Below are 25,407 nucleotides of genomic sequence, written 5' to 3'. Positions count from 1 at the left end.
ACTGTGAGAAATGTGTGGCTTTTGTGGTTTTAAAAAAACAAATCCTTCCTGATTCAGGCGCACGTGCTGTTTTTTTAGTCCTCACTGACCGGGTCTGAGTCAGGAACCCCCACCCATCTCTTCTGGGCTCACTCCCAGTTATTAGGAGGCTTTCTTATGGGTTTATCCTATGCATGTTGAAATGGCAGACCTCAAAGTCACTTCAGCTCACTTTCCTTCAAGTAGGGTTGACAGATTATTTGAGACCCAGAGAGTTCAGGACCAAAACGTTTACTCCATTCCCACTTGCACTTTTAAGCGGGTTCCGATTCAGCTTCGCTCTGTGTTGGTAATCGATTCCAAAAGGTCCCTTGTTCCCATTATGAAACAGGATCTTTTCCTTACCCCAGTGTAATTGCTTAAGATTTCTTCAGAGGAGGTCTGCCCTCTCTTCCTCTGAGGCTGAGAGACTGCGAGGTTGAGAGAGTGTGACAAAGAAGGGGCAAAGTGGTGGAGGAGGAGGAGGAAGATGAAGGCAAGGCATGGCACATTCAATGCTTTTTTAAAACAAATTTAATTGATTGAAGAATTGATTAATTGTTTTAGCAACTACTTGCCTTCGCAAGATTCTTCCTCTCTCTATTTTTTTTTTAAAGCATGCACCCATAGGTCACACCAACAAATAAAAAGGCAGCATGTGTGTGTGTGTGTGTGTGTGTGAAATCTCCCAAAACCTGAGAAGGGATAGTGGACACCCCTCTGCCATGGGTCCCTCCCCTCCAGATTGATGCGATTCTGATCTGTCGTTCCCACTTGATCAACACTCTCCGGAATCGATTCTTTTCAAAAGAACCATTTAGAAACTAGTGTCAGGAAAAATAATTTCTGGGGTTTTTTGGGGGGAGGGGTGTGCTTGCCTCACTTTATCACGACAGGAACCAGTTTCAAATGGGAATGACAGCCATTTAAATCGATCAGCAATTTGATTTATTTCATAGTGGGAGCCCACCACTAGAGCTGCACCTGAGGTTGCCAGGTCTGAGAGCCTTGTCTCCAGTTTTCATGGTTCATCTCCAGCCAGGAGAGTACAAAATTTTCCAGATTTTGTACTCTCTACTGCAGGAAAGAGGAAAGGAATAGGCAGAAAGAGCTGTTCAACAGTGGAAGACGCTGCCTCAGAGAGTGGTGGAGTCTCCTTCTTTGGAGGTTTGTAGAGAGGCTGGATGGCCATCTGTTAAGAGTTCCTCAATTGTGTCTTCCTGTATGGCAGAATGGGGTTGAAATAGACGGTCTTTGGGGTCTCTTCTGAGGCTCACAGTGGAGTGCCTCAGCCTGCTGTCCCAGTGGTCTTTCCCCAAAATGCCACCACAATGCACCTTCCATTTCAGCTACAGTATTGGCCCATCAATGTTGGAACCAGAAGCATCAACTGAAGACAATGAAAAAACATTGAAATTTTATTTTCCACTTTGGAAGCCATGCTTGGGGCTGGAGCAAGGGGTATACCTCCCTTGGAAATATTGGGTAGCTGGACAGGACAGTGTCTGGGTGGTGTTGTGACCCATCAGAAATCAACCAGCAAAGTGACGTGACTTCTTGTTAAATGGGGTCTCTTCAACCCGCAATGACTGCCAGCAAAGTTAGGTTGGTCCTTCCCTCTTTTGGGTGACTTTAGAGTCATAGAGTCATATAATCGTAGAGTTGGAAGAGACCCAAGGACCATTCAATCCAACTCCATTCTGCCATGTAGGAAGAAACACCCAAAACACACATGACAGATGGCCATGCTAGGAGGTCGCAGCCTGTTGTCCCAGGGCTCCCCATTCACAGTGCCATCACAATGCGCCTTTCCTTCCAGGTGAGGTGTGCCAGTGATTGTGAATGCAGGTGTGGGTCAGCAGGCAGCCAGCCAATCAGCAAGCGGCTTGAGTCTCAGGGCAGAAGGCGCATGGTCCAGGTGGAGGGGAGGAAAGAACGGAGCAGGGCAGCTGGAGGAGGCTGGAAGAAGCAATGGGAAACACAGAGGAGAAGTAGGGAAGGTGTCAAGTGAAACAGACCTGAAGAAGAGCAAGGCCAGTACCTGAGCTGTAACCTGGAACTAAGAAGAGGAAAGAGAAGTAGAAGGTATGGTGATCCTCTCTGCCTCCTGTCTGTCCTCCTCCTGGTAGACTCCCCTAGGCAAGCCCTCAAAGTTTCCCTTTGGGATTGTTTTCTTCCTGCCTTCCATGAACACTTTCCTCCTGAGTATTTTATTCTTTGACTTTTAAAAAACGATGCTAGGATTCAGAGACATAGCTGCGTTAGTCAGAAATATCAGTATGCAAAGGGATGTTGTAGCACCTTTGAGACTAGGTGAACAGAAGAAGTTGTGGCTTTCATATAGACTTGGCCTACTTCCTCAGGTGCATGGAGTGGGGAAGTAGACCAAGTCTATGAAAGCTGATGCTACAACATCTAGTTAGCATTCTGCAAGATCCCTTTGGATACTGATGCTAGGATGTCCTCCTTCCCCATCCGCATCTAGTTCAGAAAGGTGTTTCTGAAGTTCCTCATATATTGAACCACACAACAGACTGGTTTCCCCCCAGAGGCATAAACGGCAGAAGGGGCAACAATATCTTAGTGCTCTCTTCCCAGTAGGGTACCTGTAGTGGCACATTCCCCAATAGGCAGAACATGGAGGTCTGCTGGTGATGGATTTGTCCGCTGTTATATCTTATTTTGTTTTCTGGTCATCTTCTCCTTCCAGCCATGGCTCCCAAGCCCGCAGCAAAGCCCCCGGCAAAGCCCGCAGGTCCTACTCCGGCGCCACCACCAGCAACACCACAAGCAGCACCAAAGACCTTCATGGGTAGGAAGATAAAGTCACTTCCGCCAAAGATGAAAACGATGCTCATCTTAAGCTTTGGAAGCGTGTGTTTTGCCATCTTCATTCTATCCACTGCTGGCTGTAAGTTCACCACCTCTGACTTTGTGTGTTTGAGGGACTGCTGAGGAGTCCCCTCTGGTTCTCATTTCTCCTGCTGTGTACATTTGTGTACTTGTTGGTGGTGGTTTCAGATAAATCACCCTTCCATGTAATACAATCGGCACTTGGTATCTGGGCACCACAATTAAAAAAGGATGATGAGAAGCTGGGATGTGTCCAGAGGAGGGCGACCAAAATGGTGAAGGGTCAGGAAACCAATAAGCCCTGTGAGGAGAAACCTAGGGCCTATTCCCACTATTGTTTAAATCAGATTGTGTTGGTTCAATTTAGAATCGATTCCTAAGGGGGGGCATGGTATTCCCCCATTTAACCCGTGCCAAAAAGGAGCTGGGTTTTCCTGCTCCTTTTTGGGCTGAATCGATTTATTTGACAATAAATCAATTCAGCTCAGTGGGAACTCAGGGCGGATTCGAATCCACACTGGCAGCCCCTCTCCGCTCTGATCGTGCCTCCCTCCCACCCATAACTCCTTCCTTCCTTCCTTCCTTCCTTCCTTCCTTCCTTCCTTCCTTCCCTCCCTCCGTCCAGGACAGAGCATGTCCAAAGTCCCCTGGCCGGCAGCCTTCTCCACTGCCACTGCCGCCACTGCTGTCTTCCAGGCTGCCGGGACCCCCCAGAATCCCAAGCTCAGGGAGGCCCCGGCAGCCTGGGGGATAGCGGCGGCAGTAGCGGCGAAGGCTGCCGGCCGGGGGATTTTGGATGTACCTCCGCCCTGGACGTCGTTGGAGGACTAAAGCACCCCGGATGGAGGCATATCCAACAAGCCCTGGCCAGCAGCCTTCTCCACCACTGCCGCCGCTGCCGCCGCCACCGCCAGGGCCCCCAGGCAGGAGGGAAGAAGGGAAGGAAAAGGAGGAGGAGGAGGAGAGGAAGGAGGGAGGGAGAGGCTGGGGAAGACTCTCCTGCCATGTCAAAAGAAAAAAAAAACTTGTCAAAACAGGCATGTTGATTCCTGAAAGGAATCCTGAAACCGGGGCAAACATAGTGGAAACCACTGTGTTTGCTGAACCGGTTTCAGGATTCAGTTCAGGAACTGAATCTACAGGTAAGTGGGAATGGGCCCTTTGGGAGCTGGTAATGTTTAGCCTGGAGAAGAGAAAGTTAAAAGATAATATGATAACCTTGTTTAAGTATCTGAAGGGCTGTCATATTGAGGAAGGAGCAAGCTTGTTTTCTGATGCTCAGGAGACTAGGACTTGGAGCAATGGATGCAAACTACAGGAAAAGAGATTCCAGCTAAACCTTAAGAAGAACTTCCTGACAGTGAGGGCTGTTTGACAGTGGAACACACTCCCTTGCAGTGAAGTCTCCTTCTTTGGAGGTCTTTAAGCAGAGGCTGGATGGCTATCTGTTGGGGATCTGTTTCACTTGACACCTTCCCTACTTCTCCTCTGTATTTCCCTTTGCCTCCTCCAGGCTCCTCCAGCTACCCTGCTCCCTTCTTTCCTCCCTTCCACATGGACCATGCGCCTTCTTCCCTTCCTGGGAGGACGGGCAAACACTGCCCCTTCCCCAATGTTCCCCTCCCTGGGGAGGAAGCCCGGTCACAAGAGAGCAAGACAGGCAAGCGCTCACCCTTCCCGGTTGCTCCATTGCCAGGCTTTCTCCCTGAGGAGGAAGCCCAGTGACAGAACAGCAGGAGGGGTAAATGCACACTTCACAGAATCATAAAATGATAGAATTATAGAGTTGGAAGAGATCCCAAGGGCCATTAAGTCCAACCTCCTGCCGTGCATGAAATCACAGTCAAAGCACCACCAACAGATGGTCATCTAGCCTCTGTTTAAAAACTTCCAAAGAAGGAGACTCCACCACCCTCCAAGGCAACGTCCTCCATGGGCGAATAGCTCTTGCCGTCAGGGAGTTCTTCCTAATATTTAGGTGGAATCTCTTTTCCTATAGTTTGCATCCATTGTTCCGTGTCCTATTCTCTGGAGCAGCAGAAAACAACCTTGCTCCCTCCTGAATGTGGCATCCCTTCAAACACTTAAACAGGGCTATCATACCACCTCGCAACCTTCCCTTCCCCAGGCTGAACATACCCAGCTCCCTATGCTGCTCCTCACAGGGATTGTGGTTTCCAGACCTTTCTGAAAAGCACCCCTCCTTATTTGGAGGTCTTTGTTTAAATGTTGGATGGCCATCCCTCACAGGGAGGGTTTTGATTGTGTCTTCTTGCCTGGCAGAATGGGGTGACACTGGTCCTTGGGGGTGTCTTCCAGCTCTATGATTCTATAATTTTATAAGACATTTGTTTATGTCATGATAAATGCCTAATAGCTTATCATCCTGCATTTGGAAATCTTATGGGCTCTTTTGTCTTGGCTGTTTCAGATATTCGGTTACGTTTAGCGAAGTCAAATCCTTATGTACCACCGCTGAACCAACTGAGGAAAGCATTGGCAGAAGGGCGCAGAAATCCTTTGATCGGTTATAAGCACTGTAAGTGGAAGGTAAATGGGTTTCACTGGTCTGGATCAGCAAACCACCCTTCTATTTAAAAAAAAAAATCACAGAAGATTGAAGAGAAGATGATTAAAGGCCAGATGAGCGGGAGCAGGAAAGAAGTGATGGTTCAATACAAAGAGGGATGCAGATAGAGCTGGAGCCTCCAGGAAGATTCTCTGGCCTAGTCACAATCACATGAGTTAGAGATGAAAAGGAGCACATCTCTTGCATATCCCCCCTCCATTTTGTAATGCAGTGGTCCCCAAAATATTTTGGGCTACTGCCCCTCTTTGGCCACAGCCTTAGCACCCCAATGCCTATTTCTTGATAGGCCTATGTTTTTACTTTAGATAGAAAACAGCCAATCTCAGTCGCTGCTCCCCTTGCAACTAATCATCTTGGGAGCAGCAACTGAGCTGCTGGCAGAGTAATGACTGAAAAGCCTGTGCCGGCTTTGCAGGGGAGAAGCTTCTCAGTCACTGTGAAGTCTGAGGCTTTCATGGCCAGCATCCACAGTTCTTTGTGGGTTTTTCAGGCTGTGTGGCCATGTTCTAGAAGAGTTTATTCCTGACATTTCGCCGGCTTCTGTGGCTGGCATCTCCTCAACTGGCTGCTTGATTACTGCTCCCAAAGTGCAAAGGTAGAAGCTTCTCCCAGGTGAGAAAGGACTCTCAAACCTCCTCTCTGGCATGGAGAGGGGTACAGCTAGCTTCTCACTTTTCTCCTGGGAAGGAAGGACTCAATCTGAGAGAGACAAGAGATTCTTTCCAAGAATCGACCCCAGATACTTCTCCCCCTCCTTCCCCATTGATGTGCCATCCCCACAGTGGCATCACTAGATAGGGTGTCACCTGGTGAGGAGGTCAATCCTGACAAAGCGTGTCCAAAGGAGGCTGACCACCAGGCCCTACAAGGAACCACTTAGGGAGCTGGGGATGTTTAGCCTGGAGAAGAGAAGGCTAAGAGGTGATATGACAACCAGGTTTAAATATTTGAAAGGATGTCATGTTGAGGATGGAGCAGGCTTGTTTTCTGATGCTCCCGAGAATAGGGCACAGAGCAATGGATGCACACTACATCCCTGCATCATGCTTGTGTATAGCAAATCTATACTTGTGCTGTTTCTCGGTGGTTCTGCTATGCCAGTCTTCTTCTGAATATCAACATTGTGCAACCAGTGGTGGATCTGCCCAAGTGACTGCTGATGGTGTGGTGGTGCAAGGAATAATTATGCGCAGTGGCTGTTTCTGGAATCTCAATGAATCCAGGGGATACTGAAGGCACTGACAAATGTTATGCACCATCCAAGAATCTGTAACAATGGCATAGGCATCTGTTGGAGGTGTTTTGATTGTGTATTCCTGAGTGACAAGAGGTTGGGCATGATAGTCCTTGAGGTCTCTTCCAACTCTATGATTCTATGATCGGATCTATGTGATGCTTTCTTGCCAGAAATTTGATTACAGTTGGGATTGGATTTAGAGTTGGGATTTATAGTTTATATTTAGATAGTACTTTATAAACCTTGAGTAGTTTCTTTAAGGTTAATGAGTTTCTAATTGTGCTGAAAAGGCTGTGAAATATACCTTTGATTTTTTAAAAAAGCCTTACCAGCTAGGCTTATTTTATTTTATTTATTTACGATATTTATACCTTGCCCTTCAGCCCTAAAGGCTCTCAGAGCAGCTTACAATTATTATTATTTTTAATAAGACGGTTCCCTGCCATCAGGCTTACAATCTAAAAAAATGGTATGCTTGGTATGTGTGGGGTGTTCCCACTCTGTTTGCAGCCAGCGGCTTGTATAAGGGGGGAGGTCGGAGCAAGATCCATGTTTTAAAACAATTATATATAAGTATACATACCTATTGGGACAAGAGGGTTCATTATTGATAATTTGTTTATGGTTATAACAATGTGTCTAAGGGCTCATTCCCACTTACATTTAAACCAGTTTGCGATTCACCTTCGCTCTGTGTTGGTAAACCGATTCCAAAAGGTCCGCCGTTCTCACTATAATTATCCCCTTGTAATTGCTTCTTTTTTGGCATGGTTGTCGTCCCTACTAGTTTGCATCCCTTCAAAATGCATGTCAATCATCTGTGCATTATCAGTGACGTAAGCAGCAGCTCGGGCAGCCCGGCTTGGGAACTATCTATCTATCTATCTATCTATCTATCTATCTGCAACTACAGTGCGCCCGCACCTTGCCACTCTGCCACATGCACAAGGCCCATTATTTCCTTTGGGGCTTGAGCATAGGCAGATTTTCTCTTATGGGGGGGGGGGGGTGTCTAGAAAGGATCCCCCGCGTAAGGAGAGGGCCCACTGTACTTGTCTCAGTATGAGCTGCCATCAGATCGCAAGGGTATTGCAAGTAGTTGTAAAACCAATTAATGATGCTGCTTGGCCATGTGTGTCACTTTTCACCTGTGAAATGTTGGAAGGTATGGCTAAGCAGTGGTGAAAAAACAGAAAAAGCCCATGTTGCCCTTGAATCTATTCAAGTTGGGGAGGGGAGGACAAGAAAGGGTTTTGGGGAGGATTCTCCTCATTGTGGTTTCTGGATACTTGGGAGACCCTTCTCTCCTTTTGTCTCTCAAGTCTTCAAAGACATTTTTCATCCCATGGCCAAAAGAAAAAGAAAAGAAAAGAAAAGAAAAGAAAAGCCCAGCTTCATAAAAGCCTATAAAGGATGCCCATGAAGAAAAGAAAGTGGAGAAAATTCCTACTAACTCATGGCCTTTTTTTAGATGTCGGGATATCAGATGAAGTAAGGCAGTTGCCAAACTACTTATCAGAATCTAAGAAGGATCTCCGTAACCGGAAAGCAAAGTACCGTAAGTATCTCTACCAGCCTGCCAGTGTTTTGAACTGTTCTTGGGAAGCACTTCCTTCCATCTCAACATCATCACAGGTACACAATGTGGGAAGATGAGAGACAGGGCCTTCTTGGTGGCTGCTCCCAGGCTCCAGAAGTCCCTTCCTAGAGAGGTTTTAAATTCGGTTTTGTTCCAAATTTAAAAAGCTGCTGGTTTCCTCCGCTTTAACTGCAGATTAAATTCACGTTATTTCACATTAACTGCGACATCGTGTGATAAACTTTCACCATTTCTGGGTTATCTCTGCGTTATATGGCATTTAACTCCCGTTATCCCATGGGATCTCGCTAGTGTGGTAAGCTTCATTGTCTGTAGCCTGTTTAACAAGTGCAACCCTTGCACATGCAGTTGGGCATTTGTGGATGATGTGTACCAGCTCATCAGCACCTTCGGTGGAGTACTTGTTTCACTGAGATTGCAGATGCAGCAACCATATTTGCAACTGTGCAACTGGTTGCAACAATATCAATATCACAGAACCACCGGTTAACTATCTGAGTGTAGATCAAAGCCATGTAACAGTCATGTCTGTTGACTGGTCTTTCATAGATAGCTCTACGTTGCAAGGTTGGAGGGCACATACCATTTTGCCACAGGGATCCACCCCAGGATTTGAACCCCACTATCACCAGTACTAAACAGAGTCTCTTCTCCACGACACTTCCTTCCTTAGAATCCATCTTCAAGAAAGGAAGAACGAGATCCGCTGACCAGTGGGAGATTTTTGGGAGGAATATCTACTACATTTCAAATGTAGAGAAGACATGGTACGATGCGGAGAGCTTTTGCATGTCTAGGGATGCCCACTTGGCTTCCATCTTAACTGAAGATGAGCAGGTCTAATACCTTTCCTATTTTTCTCTCATATTTGGGGCTTAGAAGATAAAGGAGAGCTGTGCTAGAAGGACTTTTCTGGCCCAGCATACTGTATACCCAGGCCTCTGCCAGGAGCCTCTGGAACAATGGTTCTCAATCTTTGGTCCTCTAGATTTTTGAGACTCCTGAGATTTGAGATTCAGGAACTCCCAGAATTCCTGAATATTGAGCATACTGACTGGGACTTCTGGGAATTGAAGTCCAAAATAACTGGAGGCCCAGAGGTTGAGAACCACTGCGTCTGGGATGCCACTTGTAGAGATACATGCAACCTCACTCTACTTCTTATGTTTATTTATTTCCTTAATATTTCACCTTGATCTCAAAATCAGATTCCAAAGGCTTGTCTATATTTATGTATATATATAAAAAACCCAAAATCATTCCTGAAGCCACTGCTGTCTGTCCCCACGAACATGACCGCTTCTGGGAAAATACTGGGGATGGAGTGGGTTTTCCTTCTTCATCCGTAAGGAAAGTCGGGGAAAACCTGGGTGTCTCCTTGAAACTCTAAGATGTGTGCGGGGTTTTTGGCATGTGGACAACTGGATCCAACTACTGTTATTTCGGTTGGCCAATAAAAGGTATCACTGGTGGATTTTTGTTTGCATTTGTTAACTGACCAACACAGCTACCCCTGAATGTAATCTCTCTTTCAGTTTTTCATCAGCTCTCAGCTCAACCACCCTACTTGGATCGGTCTTACAGATGAAAATGTGGAAGGCGACTGGGAATGGACCGATGGTTCCAGAGTGATAACACAGTGAGTCTTTGAAGGCTTCCTCTGGCGTGGGATGATGCCCCTGAAGACCTAAGCTATTACTGTTTCTTGAAAAATGAGATGCACAGCATAGAGCAGGAATGGACCACTGGGGGGGGGGCCTTAGGCATCAACAAGACCTTTCCTTCACATTTCTTCTCCACCCCACCCATGGCTCCAACCTGTTCATTTTGGGTTCCTTTAAGTCATTTCTGACTTATGAGGACCCTAAGATGACCCTGTCACAGGTTCAAAGGGGGTTTGTCTTTGCTTTTCTCTGAAGCTGAAAGAGTGTGACTTTGCCAAGGTCACCCATTGGGTTTCTATGGCCAAGCACGGATTCAAACCATGGTCTCTCAGGGTCCTTGTCCAATGCTCAAAACCACTTCACTGCAACAAATTAATATTAAAATAGAATCAAATTACTGACTACACTAAAAACAATTTAAGACTTTTCCTATAGCTTGAATCTCTTACTCTGCTGCAGCAGAAAAAAAGTTTGCTTCATCTCCCCCCATCCACTCTCCAGGGCAGCAATGTCCACTGTTTAACAGCTCTTACTGTCAGGACGTTCCTCCTAATGTTGAGAGAATCTCTTTTTCTGTAGTTTCCATCCATTGCTCCATGTCCTATTCTCTGGAGCAGCAGAAAACAAGCTTGCTCCAATTTAGACATGGCCATCATGTCCCCTCTTAACCTTCTCTTCCCCAGACTAAACATCCCCAGCTCCCTAAGGCACTCCTCATAAACTTGGTAGTTTCCAAACCTTTCACCATTTTGGTTGTCCTTCTCTGGACACATTACAGATTGTCAATATCCCTCTTGAATTGTGAAGCCCAGAACTGGACACATTATTATTCCAGTTGAGGCCTGACCAAAGCAAAATATAGTGGGGATCCATTCCAGACACCCCTGTGCAAGGGAAATAGCGCGTATCGTGAAGCCCCATTGAAAACAATGGGGCTCGTGGCTGCAATGCAGTGCGGCGCTCACTATTGCCTCTTCCAGTTGCAGCTTTCAGCGTATGCTGAAAGCCATGTGTGGCACGCCCACATACGATGTGGGCACACTGTACTTCCCTTGATCTAGACACAACACTCCTATTGATGCAGCCTAGAATTGCATCGGCTTTTTTAACCACTGTGTCACACTGCTGATTCATGTTCAGATGAACGTTGTGGATATTGCATACCTTTGACAAGGTTCCCCATGACAGTCTTGCAAACAAGCTAGTAAAATGTGGGTTAGACAATGCAACTGTTAAAGGGATTTGTAATTGATTGATTGGCCAAACCCAAAGGGCTCTCAGCTGTGGCTCCTCTTCTTCACCTTGGAGAGATGTAACTAGTGGGATGCTGCAGGGTTATGTCCTGGGCCCAGTTTGCTATTCAACATCTTTATCAACAACTTGGATGAAAGAATAAGGAGCATGCTTATCAAAATTGCGGATGACACCAAATTTGAGGAGTAGCCAAACACAAAGGGTGCTGAGCAATGGCTCCTCTTCTTCATTCTGGAGAGAAGTGACCAGTGGGATTCTGTCCTGGGCCCAGTGCTATTCAACTGCAGTGTGTCTAGAGACCACCAACCAAAATGGTGAAGGGTCTGGAAACCAGCAAACCCTTTGAGGAGAGACTTAAGGAGTTAGATATGTTTAGCCTGGAGAAGAGAAGGTTAAGAGTGATATGATAGCCCTGTTTAAGTATTTCAAGGGGTGTGATACTGAGGATGGATGCACACTACAGTGGTACCTCGGGATACGAATTACCCAGCTTACGAATTTTTCGGGATACGAATAAATCCCATAGGGATTTATTGTTTTGGGTTACGAACGTTTTTTCGGGTTACGAAAAAACGCCGGTGCTGTTTTAAATGGAGCCGCGGCAGAGCCGCGGCTTTTTTTCCCATTAGCGCCTATGGCAATTCGGGTTACGAAGGTTTTTCGGGTTATGAAATTAGCCGCGGAACGAATTAATTTCGTAACCCGAGGGAGCACTGTACATGAAAAGAGATTCCAGCTCAACATTAGGAGGAACTTCCTGATAGTGATTGCTGTTTGACAGTGGAACACACTTCCTTGGAGATTTTGGTAGGGCCTCCTTCTTTGGAGGTCTTTAAACAGAGGCTGGATGGCCATCTGTTGGAGGTGCTTTGACTGTGAGTTCCTGCATGGCAGAATGGAGTTGGACTGGATGGCCCTTGGTCTCTTTCAACTCTATGATTCTATGATTGTACTTCTGCTTGACATGTTTGTTTCCTACACAACTTGCAGGGTTTTGATTTTGTGTGTGTGTGTGTGTGTGTGTGTATGGCCCTTATCAGATGAGTGTGGAACTGGGGGTCTTCAGCACTGGGCGGTTCGAATTCACGTTATTTCGCACAATACCATCATACCTGGGAGTCCCTCCGCATTGGCAGGATTCAAATTGGCCAATCTGCATTCACGCGAAGTGCATTCAGTGCAGTAAATACTAATAATATAATAATTATTATTATTCGGCAGCTAGGATAAAAACAACTGTGGGGAATATAGGAAAAATTAATCTGGGGGGAGGGGGGGACAATACACCCCTGAGACCCAATTGCAATCATTAGGCTGCATTTTTCCACTCTTGCTCTAAACTCTCTCTCTCTCTCTCTCTCTCTCTCTCTCTCTCTGATGTTTATTCACACTATGCTCTTAAAGAGGTACTATTCCAGTGTGATCCTCTAGCAGCCTCCTGTTGCATGCTGGGATTGGCAGTTTTAGGAGCTGAAACTTCTCTGCCTGAAATTCTAAATACCCCCCTTAAAACTGCCAATCCAGCATGCAACAGGAGGCAGCTAGAGGAGTCACACTGGAATAGTACCTCTTTAAGCGCTCGTCTGATAAACACCTCTCTTCTCTCTCTCTCTCTCTCTCTCATACACACACACACACACAAAATCAAAACCCTGCAAGTTGTGTGGAAACAAACATGTCAAGCAGAAGTACAATCATAGAATCATAGAGTTGAAAGAGACCAAGGGCCATCCAGTCCAACTCCATTCTGCCATGCAGGAACTCACAGTCAAGCACCTCCAACAGATGGCCATCCAGCCTCTGTTTAAAGACCTCCAAAGAAGGAGACCCTACCAAAATCTCCAAGGAGTGTGTTCCACTGTCAAACAGCAATCACTATCAGGAAGTTCCTCCTAATGTGACTGGAATCTCTTTTCATGTAGTGTGCATCCATCCTCAGTATCACACCCCTTGAATACTTAAACAGGGCTATCATATCACTCTTAACCTCTCTTCTCCAGGCTAAACATATCTAACTCCTTAAGTCTCTCCTCAAAGGGTTTTGCTGGTTTCCCGCCCTCACCATTTTGGTTGGTGGTCTTAGACACACTGCAGTTGTAGCACGGGGCCCAGGACGAATCCCACTGGTCACTTCTCTCCAGAATGAGAAGAGGAGCCATTGCTCAGCACCCTTTGTGTTTGGCTACTCCTCAAATTTGGTGTCATCCGCAATTTTGATAAGCATGCCCTTTTTCTTTCATCCAAGTTGTTGATAAAGATGTTGAATAGCAAACTGGCCCAGGACATAACCCTGCCGCATCCCACTAGTTACATCTCTCCAAGGTGAAGAAGAGAAGCCACAGCTGAGAGCCCTTTGGGTTTGGCCAATCAATCAATTACAAATCCCTTAACAGTTGCATTGTCTAACCCACATTTTACTAGCTTGTTTGCAAGAATGTCATGGGGAACCTTGTCAAAGGTATGCAATTCCACACGTTCATCTGAACATGAATCAGCAGTGTGACACAGTGGTTAAAAAAACCGATGCATTCTAGCTGCATCAATAGGAGTTGTTGTGTCTAGATCAAGGGAAGTACAGTGTGTGCCCACATCGTATGTGGGCGTGCCACACATGGCTTTCAGCATACGCTGAAAGCTGCAACTGGAAGAGGCAATGTGAGCGCCGCACTGCATTGCAGCCCCGAGCCCCATTGTTTTCAAGTGGGCTTTACGATACGCGCTATTTCCCTTGCACAGGGGTGTCTGGAATGGATCCCCACTATATTGCTTTGGTCAGGCCTCAACTGGAATAATACTGTGTCCATTCTGGGCTTCCAATTCAAGAGGAATATTGACAATCTGTTGTGTCCAGAGAGGACAACCAAAATGGTGAAAGGTTGGAAACTACAGTTTATGAGGAGTGCCTTAGGGAGCTGGGGATGTTTAGTCTGGGGGAAGAGAAGGTTAAGAGGGGACATGATGGCCATGTCTAAATTGGAGCAGCTTGTTTTCTGCTGCTCCCGAGAATAGGACATGGGCATGGATGGAGAGAACTACAGAAAAAGAGATTCTCTCAACATTAGGAGGAACTCCTGACAGTAAGAGCTGTTAAACAGTGGACATTGCTGCCCTGGAGAGTGGATGGGGGGAGATGAAGCAAACTTTTTTCTGCTGCAGAGGTAAGAATTCAAGCTATGGAAAAGTCTTAAATTGTTTTTATGTAGTCAGTAATTGATTCTTTTTAATATTAATTTGTTGCAGTGAAGTGGTTTTGAGCATTGGACAAGGACCCTGAGAGACCAGGGTTTGAATCCGTGCTTGGCCATAGAAACCCAATGGGTGACCTTGGCAAAGTCACACTCTTTCAGCTTCAGAGAAAAGCAAAGACAAAACCCCCTTTGAACCTGTGACAGGGTCATCTTAGGGTCCTCCTAAGTCAGAATGACTTAAGGAACCCAAAATGAACAGTTTGAGCCATGGGTGGGGTGGAGAAGAAATGTGAAGGAAAGGTCTTGTTGATGCCTAAGCCCCCCCCCCCCCGTGGTCCATTCCTGCTCTATGCTGTGCATCTCATTTTTCAAGAAACGTAATAGCTTAGGTCTTCAGGGGCATCATCCCACGCCAGAGGAAGCTTCAAAGACTCTCCTGTGTTATCACTCTGGAACCATCGGTCCCTTCCCCGTCGCCTTCCCCCTTTCATCTGTAAGACCGATCCAAGTAGGGTGGTTGAGCTGAGAGGCTGATGAAAAACTGAAAAGGAGATTACATTCAGGGGTAGCTGTGTTGGCCCGTTTAACAAATGCAAACAAAAATTCACCAGTGATACCTTTTATTGGCCAATCGAAATAACAGTAGTTGGATCCAGTTGTCCACATGCAAAAACCCCGCACACATCTTAGAGTTTCAAGGGACACCCAGGTTTTCCCCCGACTTTCCTTACGGATGAGAAGGAAAACCCACTCCATCCCCAGTATTTTCCCAGAAGCGGTCATGTTTTGGGGACCGACAGCAGTGGCTTCAGGAATGATTTTGGGTTTTTTATATATTACATAAATATAGACAAGCCTTGGAATCTGATTTTATCAAGGTGAAATATTAAGGAAATAAATAACATAAGAAGTAGTAGAGTGAGGTTGCATGTATCTCTACAAGTGGCATCCCAGACGCAGTGGTTCTCAACCTCTGGCCTCCGGTTATTTTGGACTTCAATTCCCAGAAGTCCCAGTCAGTATGCTCAATATTCAGGAATTCTGGGAGTTCCTGATCTCAAATCTCAGGAGTCTCAAAAATCTTAGAGGACCAAAGGTTGAGAACCATTGTTCCAGAGGCTCCTGGCCGAGGCCTGGGTATACAGTTGCTGGGCCAGAAAAGTCCTTCTAGCACGCTCTCCTTATCTTCTAAGCCCCAAATATGAGAGAAAAATAGGAAAGGTATTAGACCTGCTCATCTTCAGTTAGATGGAAGCCAAGTGGGCATCCCTAGACATGCAAAAGCTCTCCGCATCGTACCATGTCTTCTCTACATTTGAAATGTAGTAGATATTCCTCCCAAAAATCTCCCACTGGTCAGCGGATCTCGTTCTTCCTTTCTTGAAGATGGTTCTAAGGAAGGAAAGTGTCGTGGAGAGAGACTCTGTTTAGTACTGGTGATAGTGGGGTTCAAATCCTGGGGTGGATCCCTGTGGCAAAAATGGTATGTGCCCTCCAACCTTGCAACGTAGAGCTATCTATGAAAGACCAGTCAACAGACATGACTGTTACATGGCTTTGATCTACACTCAGATAGTTAACCGGTGGTTCTGTGATATTGATTTGTTGCAACCAGTTGCACAGTGTGCAAATATGGTTGCTGCATCTGCAATCTCAGTGAAACAAGTACTCCACCGAAGTGCTGATGAGCTGGTACACATCATCCACAACATGCCCAACTGCATGTGCAAGGGTTGCACTGTTAAACAGGCTACAGACAATGAAGCTTACCACACTAGCTGAGATCCCATGGGATAACGGGAGTTAAATGCCATATAACGCAGAGATAACCCAGAAATGGTGAAAGTTTATCACACGATGTCGCAGTTAATGTGAAATAATGTGAATTTAATCTGCAGTTAAGCGGAGGAAACCAGCCTTTTAATTTGGAACAAAACCGAATTTAAACCTCTCTAGGAAGGGACTTCTGGAGCCTGGGAGCAGCCACCAAGAAGCCCTGTCTCTCATCTTCCCACATTGTGTACCTGTGATGATGTTGAGATGGAGGAAGTGCTTCCCAAGACAGTTCAAAAACCTGGCAGGCTGGTAGAGATACTTACGGTACTTTGCTTTCCGGTTACGGAGATCCTTCTTAGATTCTGATAAGTAGTTTGGCAACTGCCTTACTTCATCTGATATCCCGACATCTAAAAAAAGGCCATGAGTTAGTAGGAATTTTCTCCACTTTCTTTTCTTCATGGGCATCCTTTATAGGCTTTTATGAAGCTGGGCTTTTTTTTTTCTTTTCTTTTCTTTTCTTTTTCTTTTGGCCATGGATGAAAAATGTCTTTGAAACTTGAGAGACAAAAGGAGAGAAAGGGGTCTCCCAAGTATCCAGAAACCACAATGAGGAGAATCCTCCCCAAAACCCTTCTTGTCCTCCCCTCCCCAACCTTGAATAGATTCAAGGGCAACTGGGCTTTTTCTGTTTTTTCACCACTGCTTAGCCATACCTTCCAACATTTCACAGGTGAAAAGTGACACACATGGCCAAGCAGCATCATTAATTGGTTTTACACACTACTTGCAATACCCTTGCGATCTGATGGCAGCTCATACTGAGACAAGTACAGTGGGCCCTCTCCTTACGCGGGGGGATCCTTTCTAGACACCCCCCCCCCCCGCATAAGAGAAAATCTGCCTATGCTCAAGCCCCAAGGAAATAATGGGCCTTGTGCATGTGGCGGAGTGGCAAGGTGCGGGGCGCACTGTAGTTGCAGATAGTATAGATAGATAGATAGATAGATAGTTCCCAAGCCGGGCTGCCCGAGCTGCTGCTTACGTCACGATAATGCACGATGATTGACATGCATTTTGAAGGGATGCAAACTAGTAGGGACGACAACCATGCCAAAAAGAAGCAATTACAAGGGGATAATTATAGTGAGACGGCGGACCTTTTGGAATCGGTTTTTACCAACACAGAGCGAAGGTGAATCGCAAACTGGTTTAATGTAAGTGGGAATGAGCCCTTAGACACATTGTTATAACCATAAACAATATATCAATAATGAACCCTCTTGTCCCAAAGTATGTATACTTATATATAATTGTTTTAAAACATGGATTTGCTCCGACCCTCCCCCTTATACAAGCCGCGTGCTGCAAACAGAGTGGGAACACCCCACAACATCCAAAGCATACCATTTTTTTAGATTGTATAAGCCTGATGGCAGGGAACCGTCTTATTAAAAATAATAATAATGTAAGCTGCTCTGAGAGCCTTTAGGGCTGAAGGGCAAGGTATAAAATACGTAAATAAATAAAATAAAATAAGCCTAGCTGGTAAGGCTTTTTTTAAAAAATCAAAGTTATATTTCACAGCCTTTTCAGCACAATTAGAAACTCATTAACCTTAAAGAAACTACTCAAGGTTTATAAAGTACTATCTAAAATAAAACTATAAATCCCAACTCTAAATCCAATCCCAACTGTAATCAAATTTCTGGCGAAGAAAGCATCACATGATCCGATCTCAGAATCATAGAGTTGGAAGAGACCTCAAGGACTATCATGCCCAACCTCTTGTCACTCAGGAATACACAATCAAAACACCTCCAACAGATGCCTATGCCATTGTTACAGATTCTTGGATGGTGCATAACATTTGTCAGTTCCTTCAGTTCCCTGGATTCATTGAGATTCCAGAAACAGCCACGCGCATAATTATTCCTTGCACCACCACACCATCAGCAGTCACTTGGGCAGATCCACCACTGGTTGCACAATGTTGTATTCAGAAGAAGACTGGCATAGCAGAACCACCGAGAAACAGCACAAGTTAGATTTGTCTATACACAAGCATGATGCAGGGAAAGGTGTGTGCATCCATTGCTCTGTGCCCTATTCTGGGAGCATCAGAAAACAAGCCTGCTCCATCCTCAACATGACATCCTTTCAAATATTTAACCTGGCTGTCATATCACCTCTTAGCCTTCTCTTCTCCAGGCTAAACATCCCCAGCTCCCTAGTGGTCCTTGTAGGGCCTGGTGGGTCAGCCTCCTTTGGACACGCTTTGTCAGGATTGACTCCTCACCAGGTGACAACCCTATCTAGTGATGTGCCACTGTGGGGATGGCACATCAATGGGGAAGGAGGGGGAGAAGTATCGGGGGTCGTTCTTGGAAAGAATCTCTTGTCTCTCTCGATTGAGTCCTTCCTTCCCAGGAGAAAAGTGAGAAGCTAGCTGTACCACTCTCCATGCCAGAGAGGGAGGTTTGAGTCCTTTCTCACCTGGGAGAAGCTTCTACCTTTGCACTTGGGAGCGTAATCACAGCAGCCTTGAGGAGATGCCAGCCACAGAAGCCGGCGAAATTCGGAATAAACTCTTCTAGAACATGGCCACACAGCCTGAAAAACCCACAAAGAACTGTGGATGCTGGCCATGAAAGCCTCAGACTTCACAGTGACTGAGAGCTTCTCCCCTGCAAAGCCGCACGGCTTTTCAGTCATTACTCTGCCAGCAGCTCAGTTGCTGCTCCCAGATGATTAGTTGCAGGGGAGCAGCGCTGAGATTGGCTGTTTTCTATCTAAAGTAAAAACATAGGCCTATCAAGAAATAGGCATTGGGGTGCTAAGGCTGTGGCCAAAGAGGGCAGTAGCCCAAAATATTTGGGACCACTGCATTACAAAATGGAGGGGGATATGCAAGAGATGTGCTCCTTTTCATCTCTAACTCATGTGATTGTGACTAGGCCAGAGAATCTTCCTGGAGCTCCAGCTCTATCTGCATCCCTCTTTGTATTGAACCATCACTTCTTTCCTGCTCCCGCTCATCTGGCCTTTAATCTCTTCTCTTCAACTTCTGTGATTTTTTTTTTTTTAAATAGAAGGGTGGTTTGCTGATCCAACCAGTGAAACCCATTACCTCCACTTACAGTGCTTTAACCGATCAAAGGATTTCTCTGCGCCCTTCTGCCAATGCTTTCCTCAGTTGGTTCAGCGGTGGTACATAAGGATTTGACTTCGCTAAACGTAACCGAAATCTGACAGCAAGACAAAAGAGCCCATAAGATTTCCAAATGCAGGATGAAAGCTATAGGCATTTATCATGACATAAAAATGTCTTATAAAATTATAGAATCTAGAGCTGGAAGACACCCCAAGGACCAGTGTCACCCCATTCTGCCAGGCAAGAAGAACACAATCAAAACCCTCCCTGTGAGGGATGGCCATCCAACATTTAAAACAAAGACCTCCAAATAAGGGGGGTGGCTTTTCAGAAAGGTCTGGAAACCCCAATCCCTGTGAGGCGCAGCTAGGGAGCTGGGTTGTTCAGCCTGGGGAAGGAGTTGCGAGGTGGTATGATCGCCTGTTTAAGTGTTTGAAGGGATGCCACATTCAGGAGGGAGCAGGTTGTTTTCTGCTGCTCCAGAGATAGGGACACGGAACAATGGTGCAACTATAGGAAAGAGATTCCACCTAATATGAGGAAGAACTCCCTGACGGCAAGAGCTATTCCCCATGGAGGACGTTGCCTTGGAGGGGTGGTGGAGTCTCCTTCTTTGGAAGTTTAAACAGAGAGCTAGATGCCATCTGTTGGTGGTGCTTTGACTGTGATTCATGCACGGCAGGAGGTTGGACTTAATGGCCCTTGGGATCTCTTCCAACTCTATAATTCTAATCATTTATGATTCTGTGAAGTGTGCATTTACCCCTCCTGCTGTCTGTCACTGGGCTTCCTCCTCAGGAGAAAGCCTGCAATGGAGCAACCGGGAAGGGTGAGCGCTTGCCTGTCTTGCTCTCTTGGACCGGGCTTCCTCCCCAGGAGGGGAACATTGGGGAAGGGGCAGTGTTTGCCCGTCCTCCCAGGAAGGGAAGAAGGCGACATGGTCCAGTGGAAGGAGGAAAGAAGGGAGCAGGGTAGCTGGAGGAGCCTGGAGGAGGCAAAGGGAAATACAGAGGAAGTAGGGAAGGTGTCAAGTGAAACAGATCCCCAACAGATAGCCATCCAGCCTCTGCTTAAGACCTCCAAAGAAGGAGCTTCACTGCAAGGGAGTGTGTTCCACTGTCAAACAGCCCCACTGTCAGGAGTTCTCTTAAGGTTTAGCTGGAATCTCTTTTCCTGTAGTTTGCATCCATTGCTCCAAGTCCTAGTCTCCTGACATCAGAAAACAAGCTTGCTCCTTCCTCAATATGACAGCCCTTCAGATACTTAAACAAGGTATCATATTATCTTTAACTTCTCTTCTCCAGGCTAAACATTACCAGCTCCCAAGGGCCCATTCCCACTTACCTGTAGATTCAGTTCCTGAACTGAATCCTGAAACGGTTCAGCAACACACGTGGTTTCCCACTATGTTTGCCCCGGTTTCAGGATTCCTTTCAGGAATCAACATGCCTGTTTTGACAAGTTTTTTTTTCTTTGACATGGCAGGAAGTCTTCCCCCGCCTCTCCCTCCCTCCTTCCTCTCCTCTCCTCCTCCTTTTCCTTCCCTTCTTCCCTCCTGCCTGGGGGCCCTGGCGGTGGCGGCGGCAGCGGCGGCAGTGGTGGGAAGGCTGCTGGCCAGGGCTTGTTGGATATGCCTCCATCCGGGGTGCTTTAGTCCTCCAACGACGTCCAGGCGGAGGTACAATCCAAAATCCCCGGCCGGCAGCCTTCGCCCGCTACTGCCGCCGCTATCCCCCAGGCTGCGGGGCCTCCTGAGCTTGGGATTCTGGGGGGTCCCGGCAGCCTGGAAGACAGCAGTGGCGGCAGTGGCAGTGGAGAAGGCTGCCGGCCAGGGGAATTTGGACATGCTCTGTCCTGGGACGGAGGGAGGGAAGGAAGGAAGGAAGGAAGGAGGAAGGAAGGAGGAAGGAAGGAGTTATGGGTGGGAGGGAGGCACGATCAGAGCGGAAGGGGCTGCCAGTGTGGTTCGAATCCGCCCTGAGTTCCCACTGAGCTGAATTGATTTATTGTCAAATAAATCGATTCAGGCCAAAAAGGAGCAGGAAAACCCAGCTCCTTTTTGGCACGGGTTAAATGGGGGAATCCCATGCCCCCCCTTAGGAATACGATTCTAAATTGAACCAAAACACAATCTGATTTAAACATAGTGGGAATAGCCCTAGGTTTCTCCTCACAGGGCTTATTGGTTCCTGACCCTTCACCATTTTGGTCGCCCTCCTCTTGGACACATCCCAGCTTCTCATCATCCTTTTTTTAATTGTGGTGCCCAGATACCAAGTGCCGATTGTATGTACACTGGAAGGGTGATTGATCTGAAACCACCACCAACAAGTACACAATGTACACAGCAGGAGAAATGAGAACCAGAGGGGACTCCTCAGCAGTCCCTCAAACACACAAAGTCAGAGTGGTGAACTTACAGCCAGCAGTGGATATAGAATGAGATGGCAAAAACACACGCTTCCAAAGCTTAAGATGAGCATCGTTTTCAATCTTTGGCGGGAAGTGACTTATCTTCCTACCCATGAAGGTCTTTTGGTGCTGGCTTGTGGTGTTGCTGTGTGGTGGCGCCGGAGTAGGACCGGCGGGCTTTGCCGGGGGCTTTGCTGCGGGCTTGGGAGCCATGCTGGAAGGAGAAGATGACCAGAAAACAAATAAGATATAACAGCGGACAAATCCATCACCAGCAGACCTCCCTGTTCTGCTATTGGGGATGTGCCACTACAGGTTACCCTACTGGGAAGAGAGCACTAAGATATTGTTGCCCCTTCTGCCGTTTTACTGCCTCTGGGTGGGGGAAACCAGTCTGTTTGTGTGGTTCAATATATGAGGAACTTCAGAAAGAAAACACCTTTCTGAAACTAGATGCGAGATGGGGAAGGGAGGACATCCTGCATCCAGTATCCAAAGGGATCTTTGCAGAATGCTAACTAGATGTTGTAGCATCAGCTTTCATAGACTTTGGTCTACTTCCCCACTCCATGCACCTGAGGAAGTAGGCCAAGTCTATATGAAAGCCCACAACTTCCTTCTGTTTCAACCTAGTCCAAAGTGCTCGACAAACATCCCTTTGCATACTGATATTTCTGACTAACGCAGCTATGTCTCTGAATCCTAGCAATCGTTTTTTAAAAGTCAAAGAATAAAATACTCAGGAGGAAAGTTGTTCATGGAAGGCAGCGAGAAGAAAACAATCCCAAAGGGAAACTTGGGGCTTGCCTAGGGGAGTCTACCAGGAGGAGGACAGACAGGAGGCAGAGAGGATCACCATACCTTCTGACTTCTCTTTCCTCTTCTTAGTTCCAGTTAACAGCTCAGGTACTGGCCTTGTCTCTTCTAGGTCTGTTTCCACTTGACACCTTCCCTACTTCTCCTCTGTGTTTCCCATTGCTTCTTCCAGCCTCCTCCAGCTGCCCTGCTCCGTTCTTTCTCCCCTCCACCTGGACCATGCGCCTTCTGCCCTGGAACTCAAGCCGCTTGCTGATTGGCTGGCTGCCTGCTGACCCACACCTGCATTCACAATCACTGGCCACACCTCACTGGAAGGAAGGCGCATTGTGATGGCACTGTGAATGGGGAGCCCTGGGACAACAGGCTGCGACCTCCTAGCATGGCCATCTGTCATGTGTGTTTTGGGTGTTTTCTTCCTCACATGCAAGAATGGAGTTGGATTGACATGGTCCTTGGGTCTCTTCCCAACTCTACGATTATATGACTCTATGACTCTAAAGTCACCCAAAAGAGGGAAGGACCAACCTAACTTTGCTGGCCAGTCATTGCGGGTGAAGAGACCCCATTTAACAAAGAAAAGTCACGTCACTTTGCTGGTTGATTTCTGATGGTCAACAACACCACCCAGACACTGTCCTGTCCAGCTACCCAATATTTCCAAGGGAGGTATTTGGCTAACCCTTCGCTCCAGCCCCAAGCATGGCTTCCAAATGGAAAATAAAATTTCAATGTTTTTTCATGTCTTCAGTTGATGGCTCTGCGTTCCAACATTGATGGGCCAATTACTGTAGACTGAAATGGAAGGTGCATTGTGGTGGCATTTTGGGGAAAGACCACTGGGACAGCAGCAGGCTGAGGCACTCCACTGTGAGCCTCAGAAGAGACCCCAAAGACCGTCTATTTCAACCCATTCTGCCATACAGGAAGACACAATTGAGGAACTCTTAACAGATGGCCATCCAGCCTCTCTAACAAACCTCCAAAGAAGGAGACTCCACCACATCTGAGGCAGCGTCTTCCACTGTTGAACAGCTCTTTTCTGCCTATTCCTTTCCTCTTCCTCTGCAGTAGAGAGTACAAAATCTGGCAAATTTTGTACTCTCCTGGCTGGAGATGAACCATGAAAAACTGGAGACAAGGCTCTCAGGACGGGCAACACTCAGGTGCAGCTCTTGTGGTGGGCTCCCACTATGAAATAAATCAAATTGCTGATCGATTTTAAATGGCTGTCATTCCCATTTGAAAACTGGTTCCTGTCGTGATAGTGAGGCAAGCACAACCCCTCCCCCCCAAAAAAACCCCAGAAATTATTTTTCCTGACACTAGTTTCTAAATGGTTCTTTTGAAAAGAATCGATTCCGGCAGAGTGTTGATCAAGTTGGAACGACAGATCAGAATCGCATCAATCTGGAGGGGAGGGACCCATGGCAGAGGGGTGTCCACTATGCCCTTCTCAGGTTTTGGGAGATTTCACACCCACACACACACCACATACACTGCTCTGCCTTTTATTTGTTGGTGTGACCTATGGGTGCAATGCTTTAAAAAAAAAATAGGAGAGAGGACGAATCTGCGAAGGCAAGTAGTTGCAAAAACAATTAATCAATTCTTCAATCAATTAAATTTTTTTGTTTTAAAAAAGCATTGCAATGTGCCATGGCCTTGCCTCATCTATCTTCCTCCTCCTCTCACCACTTTGCCCCTTCTTTGTCACCACTCTCTCAACCTCGCAGTCTCTCAGCCTCAGAGGAAGAGGGGCAGACCTCCTCTGAAGAAATCTTAAGCAATTACACTGGGGTAAGGAAAAGATCCTGTTTCCATAATGGGAACAAGGGACCTTTTGGAATCGATTACCAACACAGAAGCGAAGCTGACTGAACCCGCTTAAAAGTGCAAGTGGGAATGGGCCCTAGGAGGGTAACGTTTTTGGTCCTGAACTCTCTGGGTCCTCAAACTAATCTGTCAACCCTACTTGAAAGGAAAGTGAGCTGAAGTGACTTTGAGGTCTGCCATTTCAACATGCATAGGATAACCCATAAGAAAAGCCTCCTAATAACTGGGGGTGAGCCCAGAAGAGATGGGTGGGTGGTCCTGACTCAGACCCGGTCAGTGAGGACCTAAAAAAACAGCACGTGCGCCTGCAATCAGGAAGGATTTGTTTTTTTAAAACCACAAAAGCCACACATTTCTCACCAGTCTGTAGTTTCACAAACCCACACGGGGAAGGCCTTGGAAGGGGTGCAACAAAGGCATGGCTTCTTCTGTTGAGAAAGAGCCCAGCCAGTAAAAGGAACCAAACAGAGTCTGAGCATTCTGCAAAGGTCTTGGCAGAAAGGATGGCACGGCAGAACAACTTCAACAACACAGTGGCATTTGAAGCAGATGGTAGGGTTGTTGCTCAATGTCAGGCTCGGTTTCACCAGGGCTGGATAGCAAACATGGCTGCTCCAATGGGGTTTCTGGGTGCAGGTGGTGCCACTAAGGTTGACATCACCATTCTGGGTAACTCATGGTGTCCCCCTCATCCCACACAACTTACAGAATCCTGTAGTTTTAAAAAAAATTGTACTAATGCTACTAGTGAGCGATGCGCGGCAATTTAAAGAGGCACAACGCAATTTTTAGCTTAGGCTGCCCATCACATCAGCATATTATAGTGTTTTTAGCATCAAGGGAAGTCCATCAGTGGCCCACTCTATTCTTCTGCTTTGCTAAGGCATCACCTGGCATAATAATCCTCTGTTCCAGTTCTGGGCACAACAAATTCAAAAACGGATGGTGTGACCAATTGGAGTGTGTCCCACAGGAAGGTGACCTAAACATGGTGAATGGCGCTGGAACA

General features: G+C 46.6%; 1 protein-coding gene across 3 annotated transcripts in view; it reads left to right on the top strand.

Annotated features, from left to right (window-relative positions):
* Positions 1 to 1,936: 1,936 nt before the first annotated feature.
* LOC121932233 (CD209 antigen-like) overlaps positions 1,937 to 25,407 on the top strand; it is a 24,232-nt gene continuing 761 nt past the window's right edge. The window contains exons 1-6 of one of the 3 annotated variants that reach the window (XR_006104290.1): positions 1,937 to 2,103; positions 2,729 to 2,929; positions 5,303 to 5,421; positions 8,170 to 8,256; positions 8,972 to 9,135; positions 9,834 to 9,937. Coding sequence is in view for 2 of the 3 variants with exons in the window: in XM_042470740.1 (XP_042326674.1) it covers positions 2,731 to 2,929; positions 5,303 to 5,410; positions 8,170 to 8,256; positions 8,972 to 9,135; positions 9,834 to 9,937 (662 nt within the window). In the remaining variant the exon portion in view is untranslated. The remainder of the gene's footprint in view (positions 2,104 to 2,728; positions 2,930 to 5,302; positions 5,422 to 8,169; positions 8,257 to 8,971; positions 9,136 to 9,833; positions 9,938 to 25,407) is intronic. The other 2 variants (XM_042470741.1, XM_042470740.1) reach the window with 2 other exon arrangements.

This window comes from Sceloporus undulatus, chromosome 5, assembly GCF_019175285.1.
Source record: "Sceloporus undulatus isolate JIND9_A2432 ecotype Alabama chromosome 5, SceUnd_v1.1, whole genome shotgun sequence".
Taxonomy (NCBI): domain Eukaryota; kingdom Metazoa; phylum Chordata; class Lepidosauria; order Squamata; family Phrynosomatidae; genus Sceloporus; species Sceloporus undulatus.
Note: the sequence above shows the minus strand (reverse complement) of the source record. Positions and strands in the feature narration are given on the sequence as shown.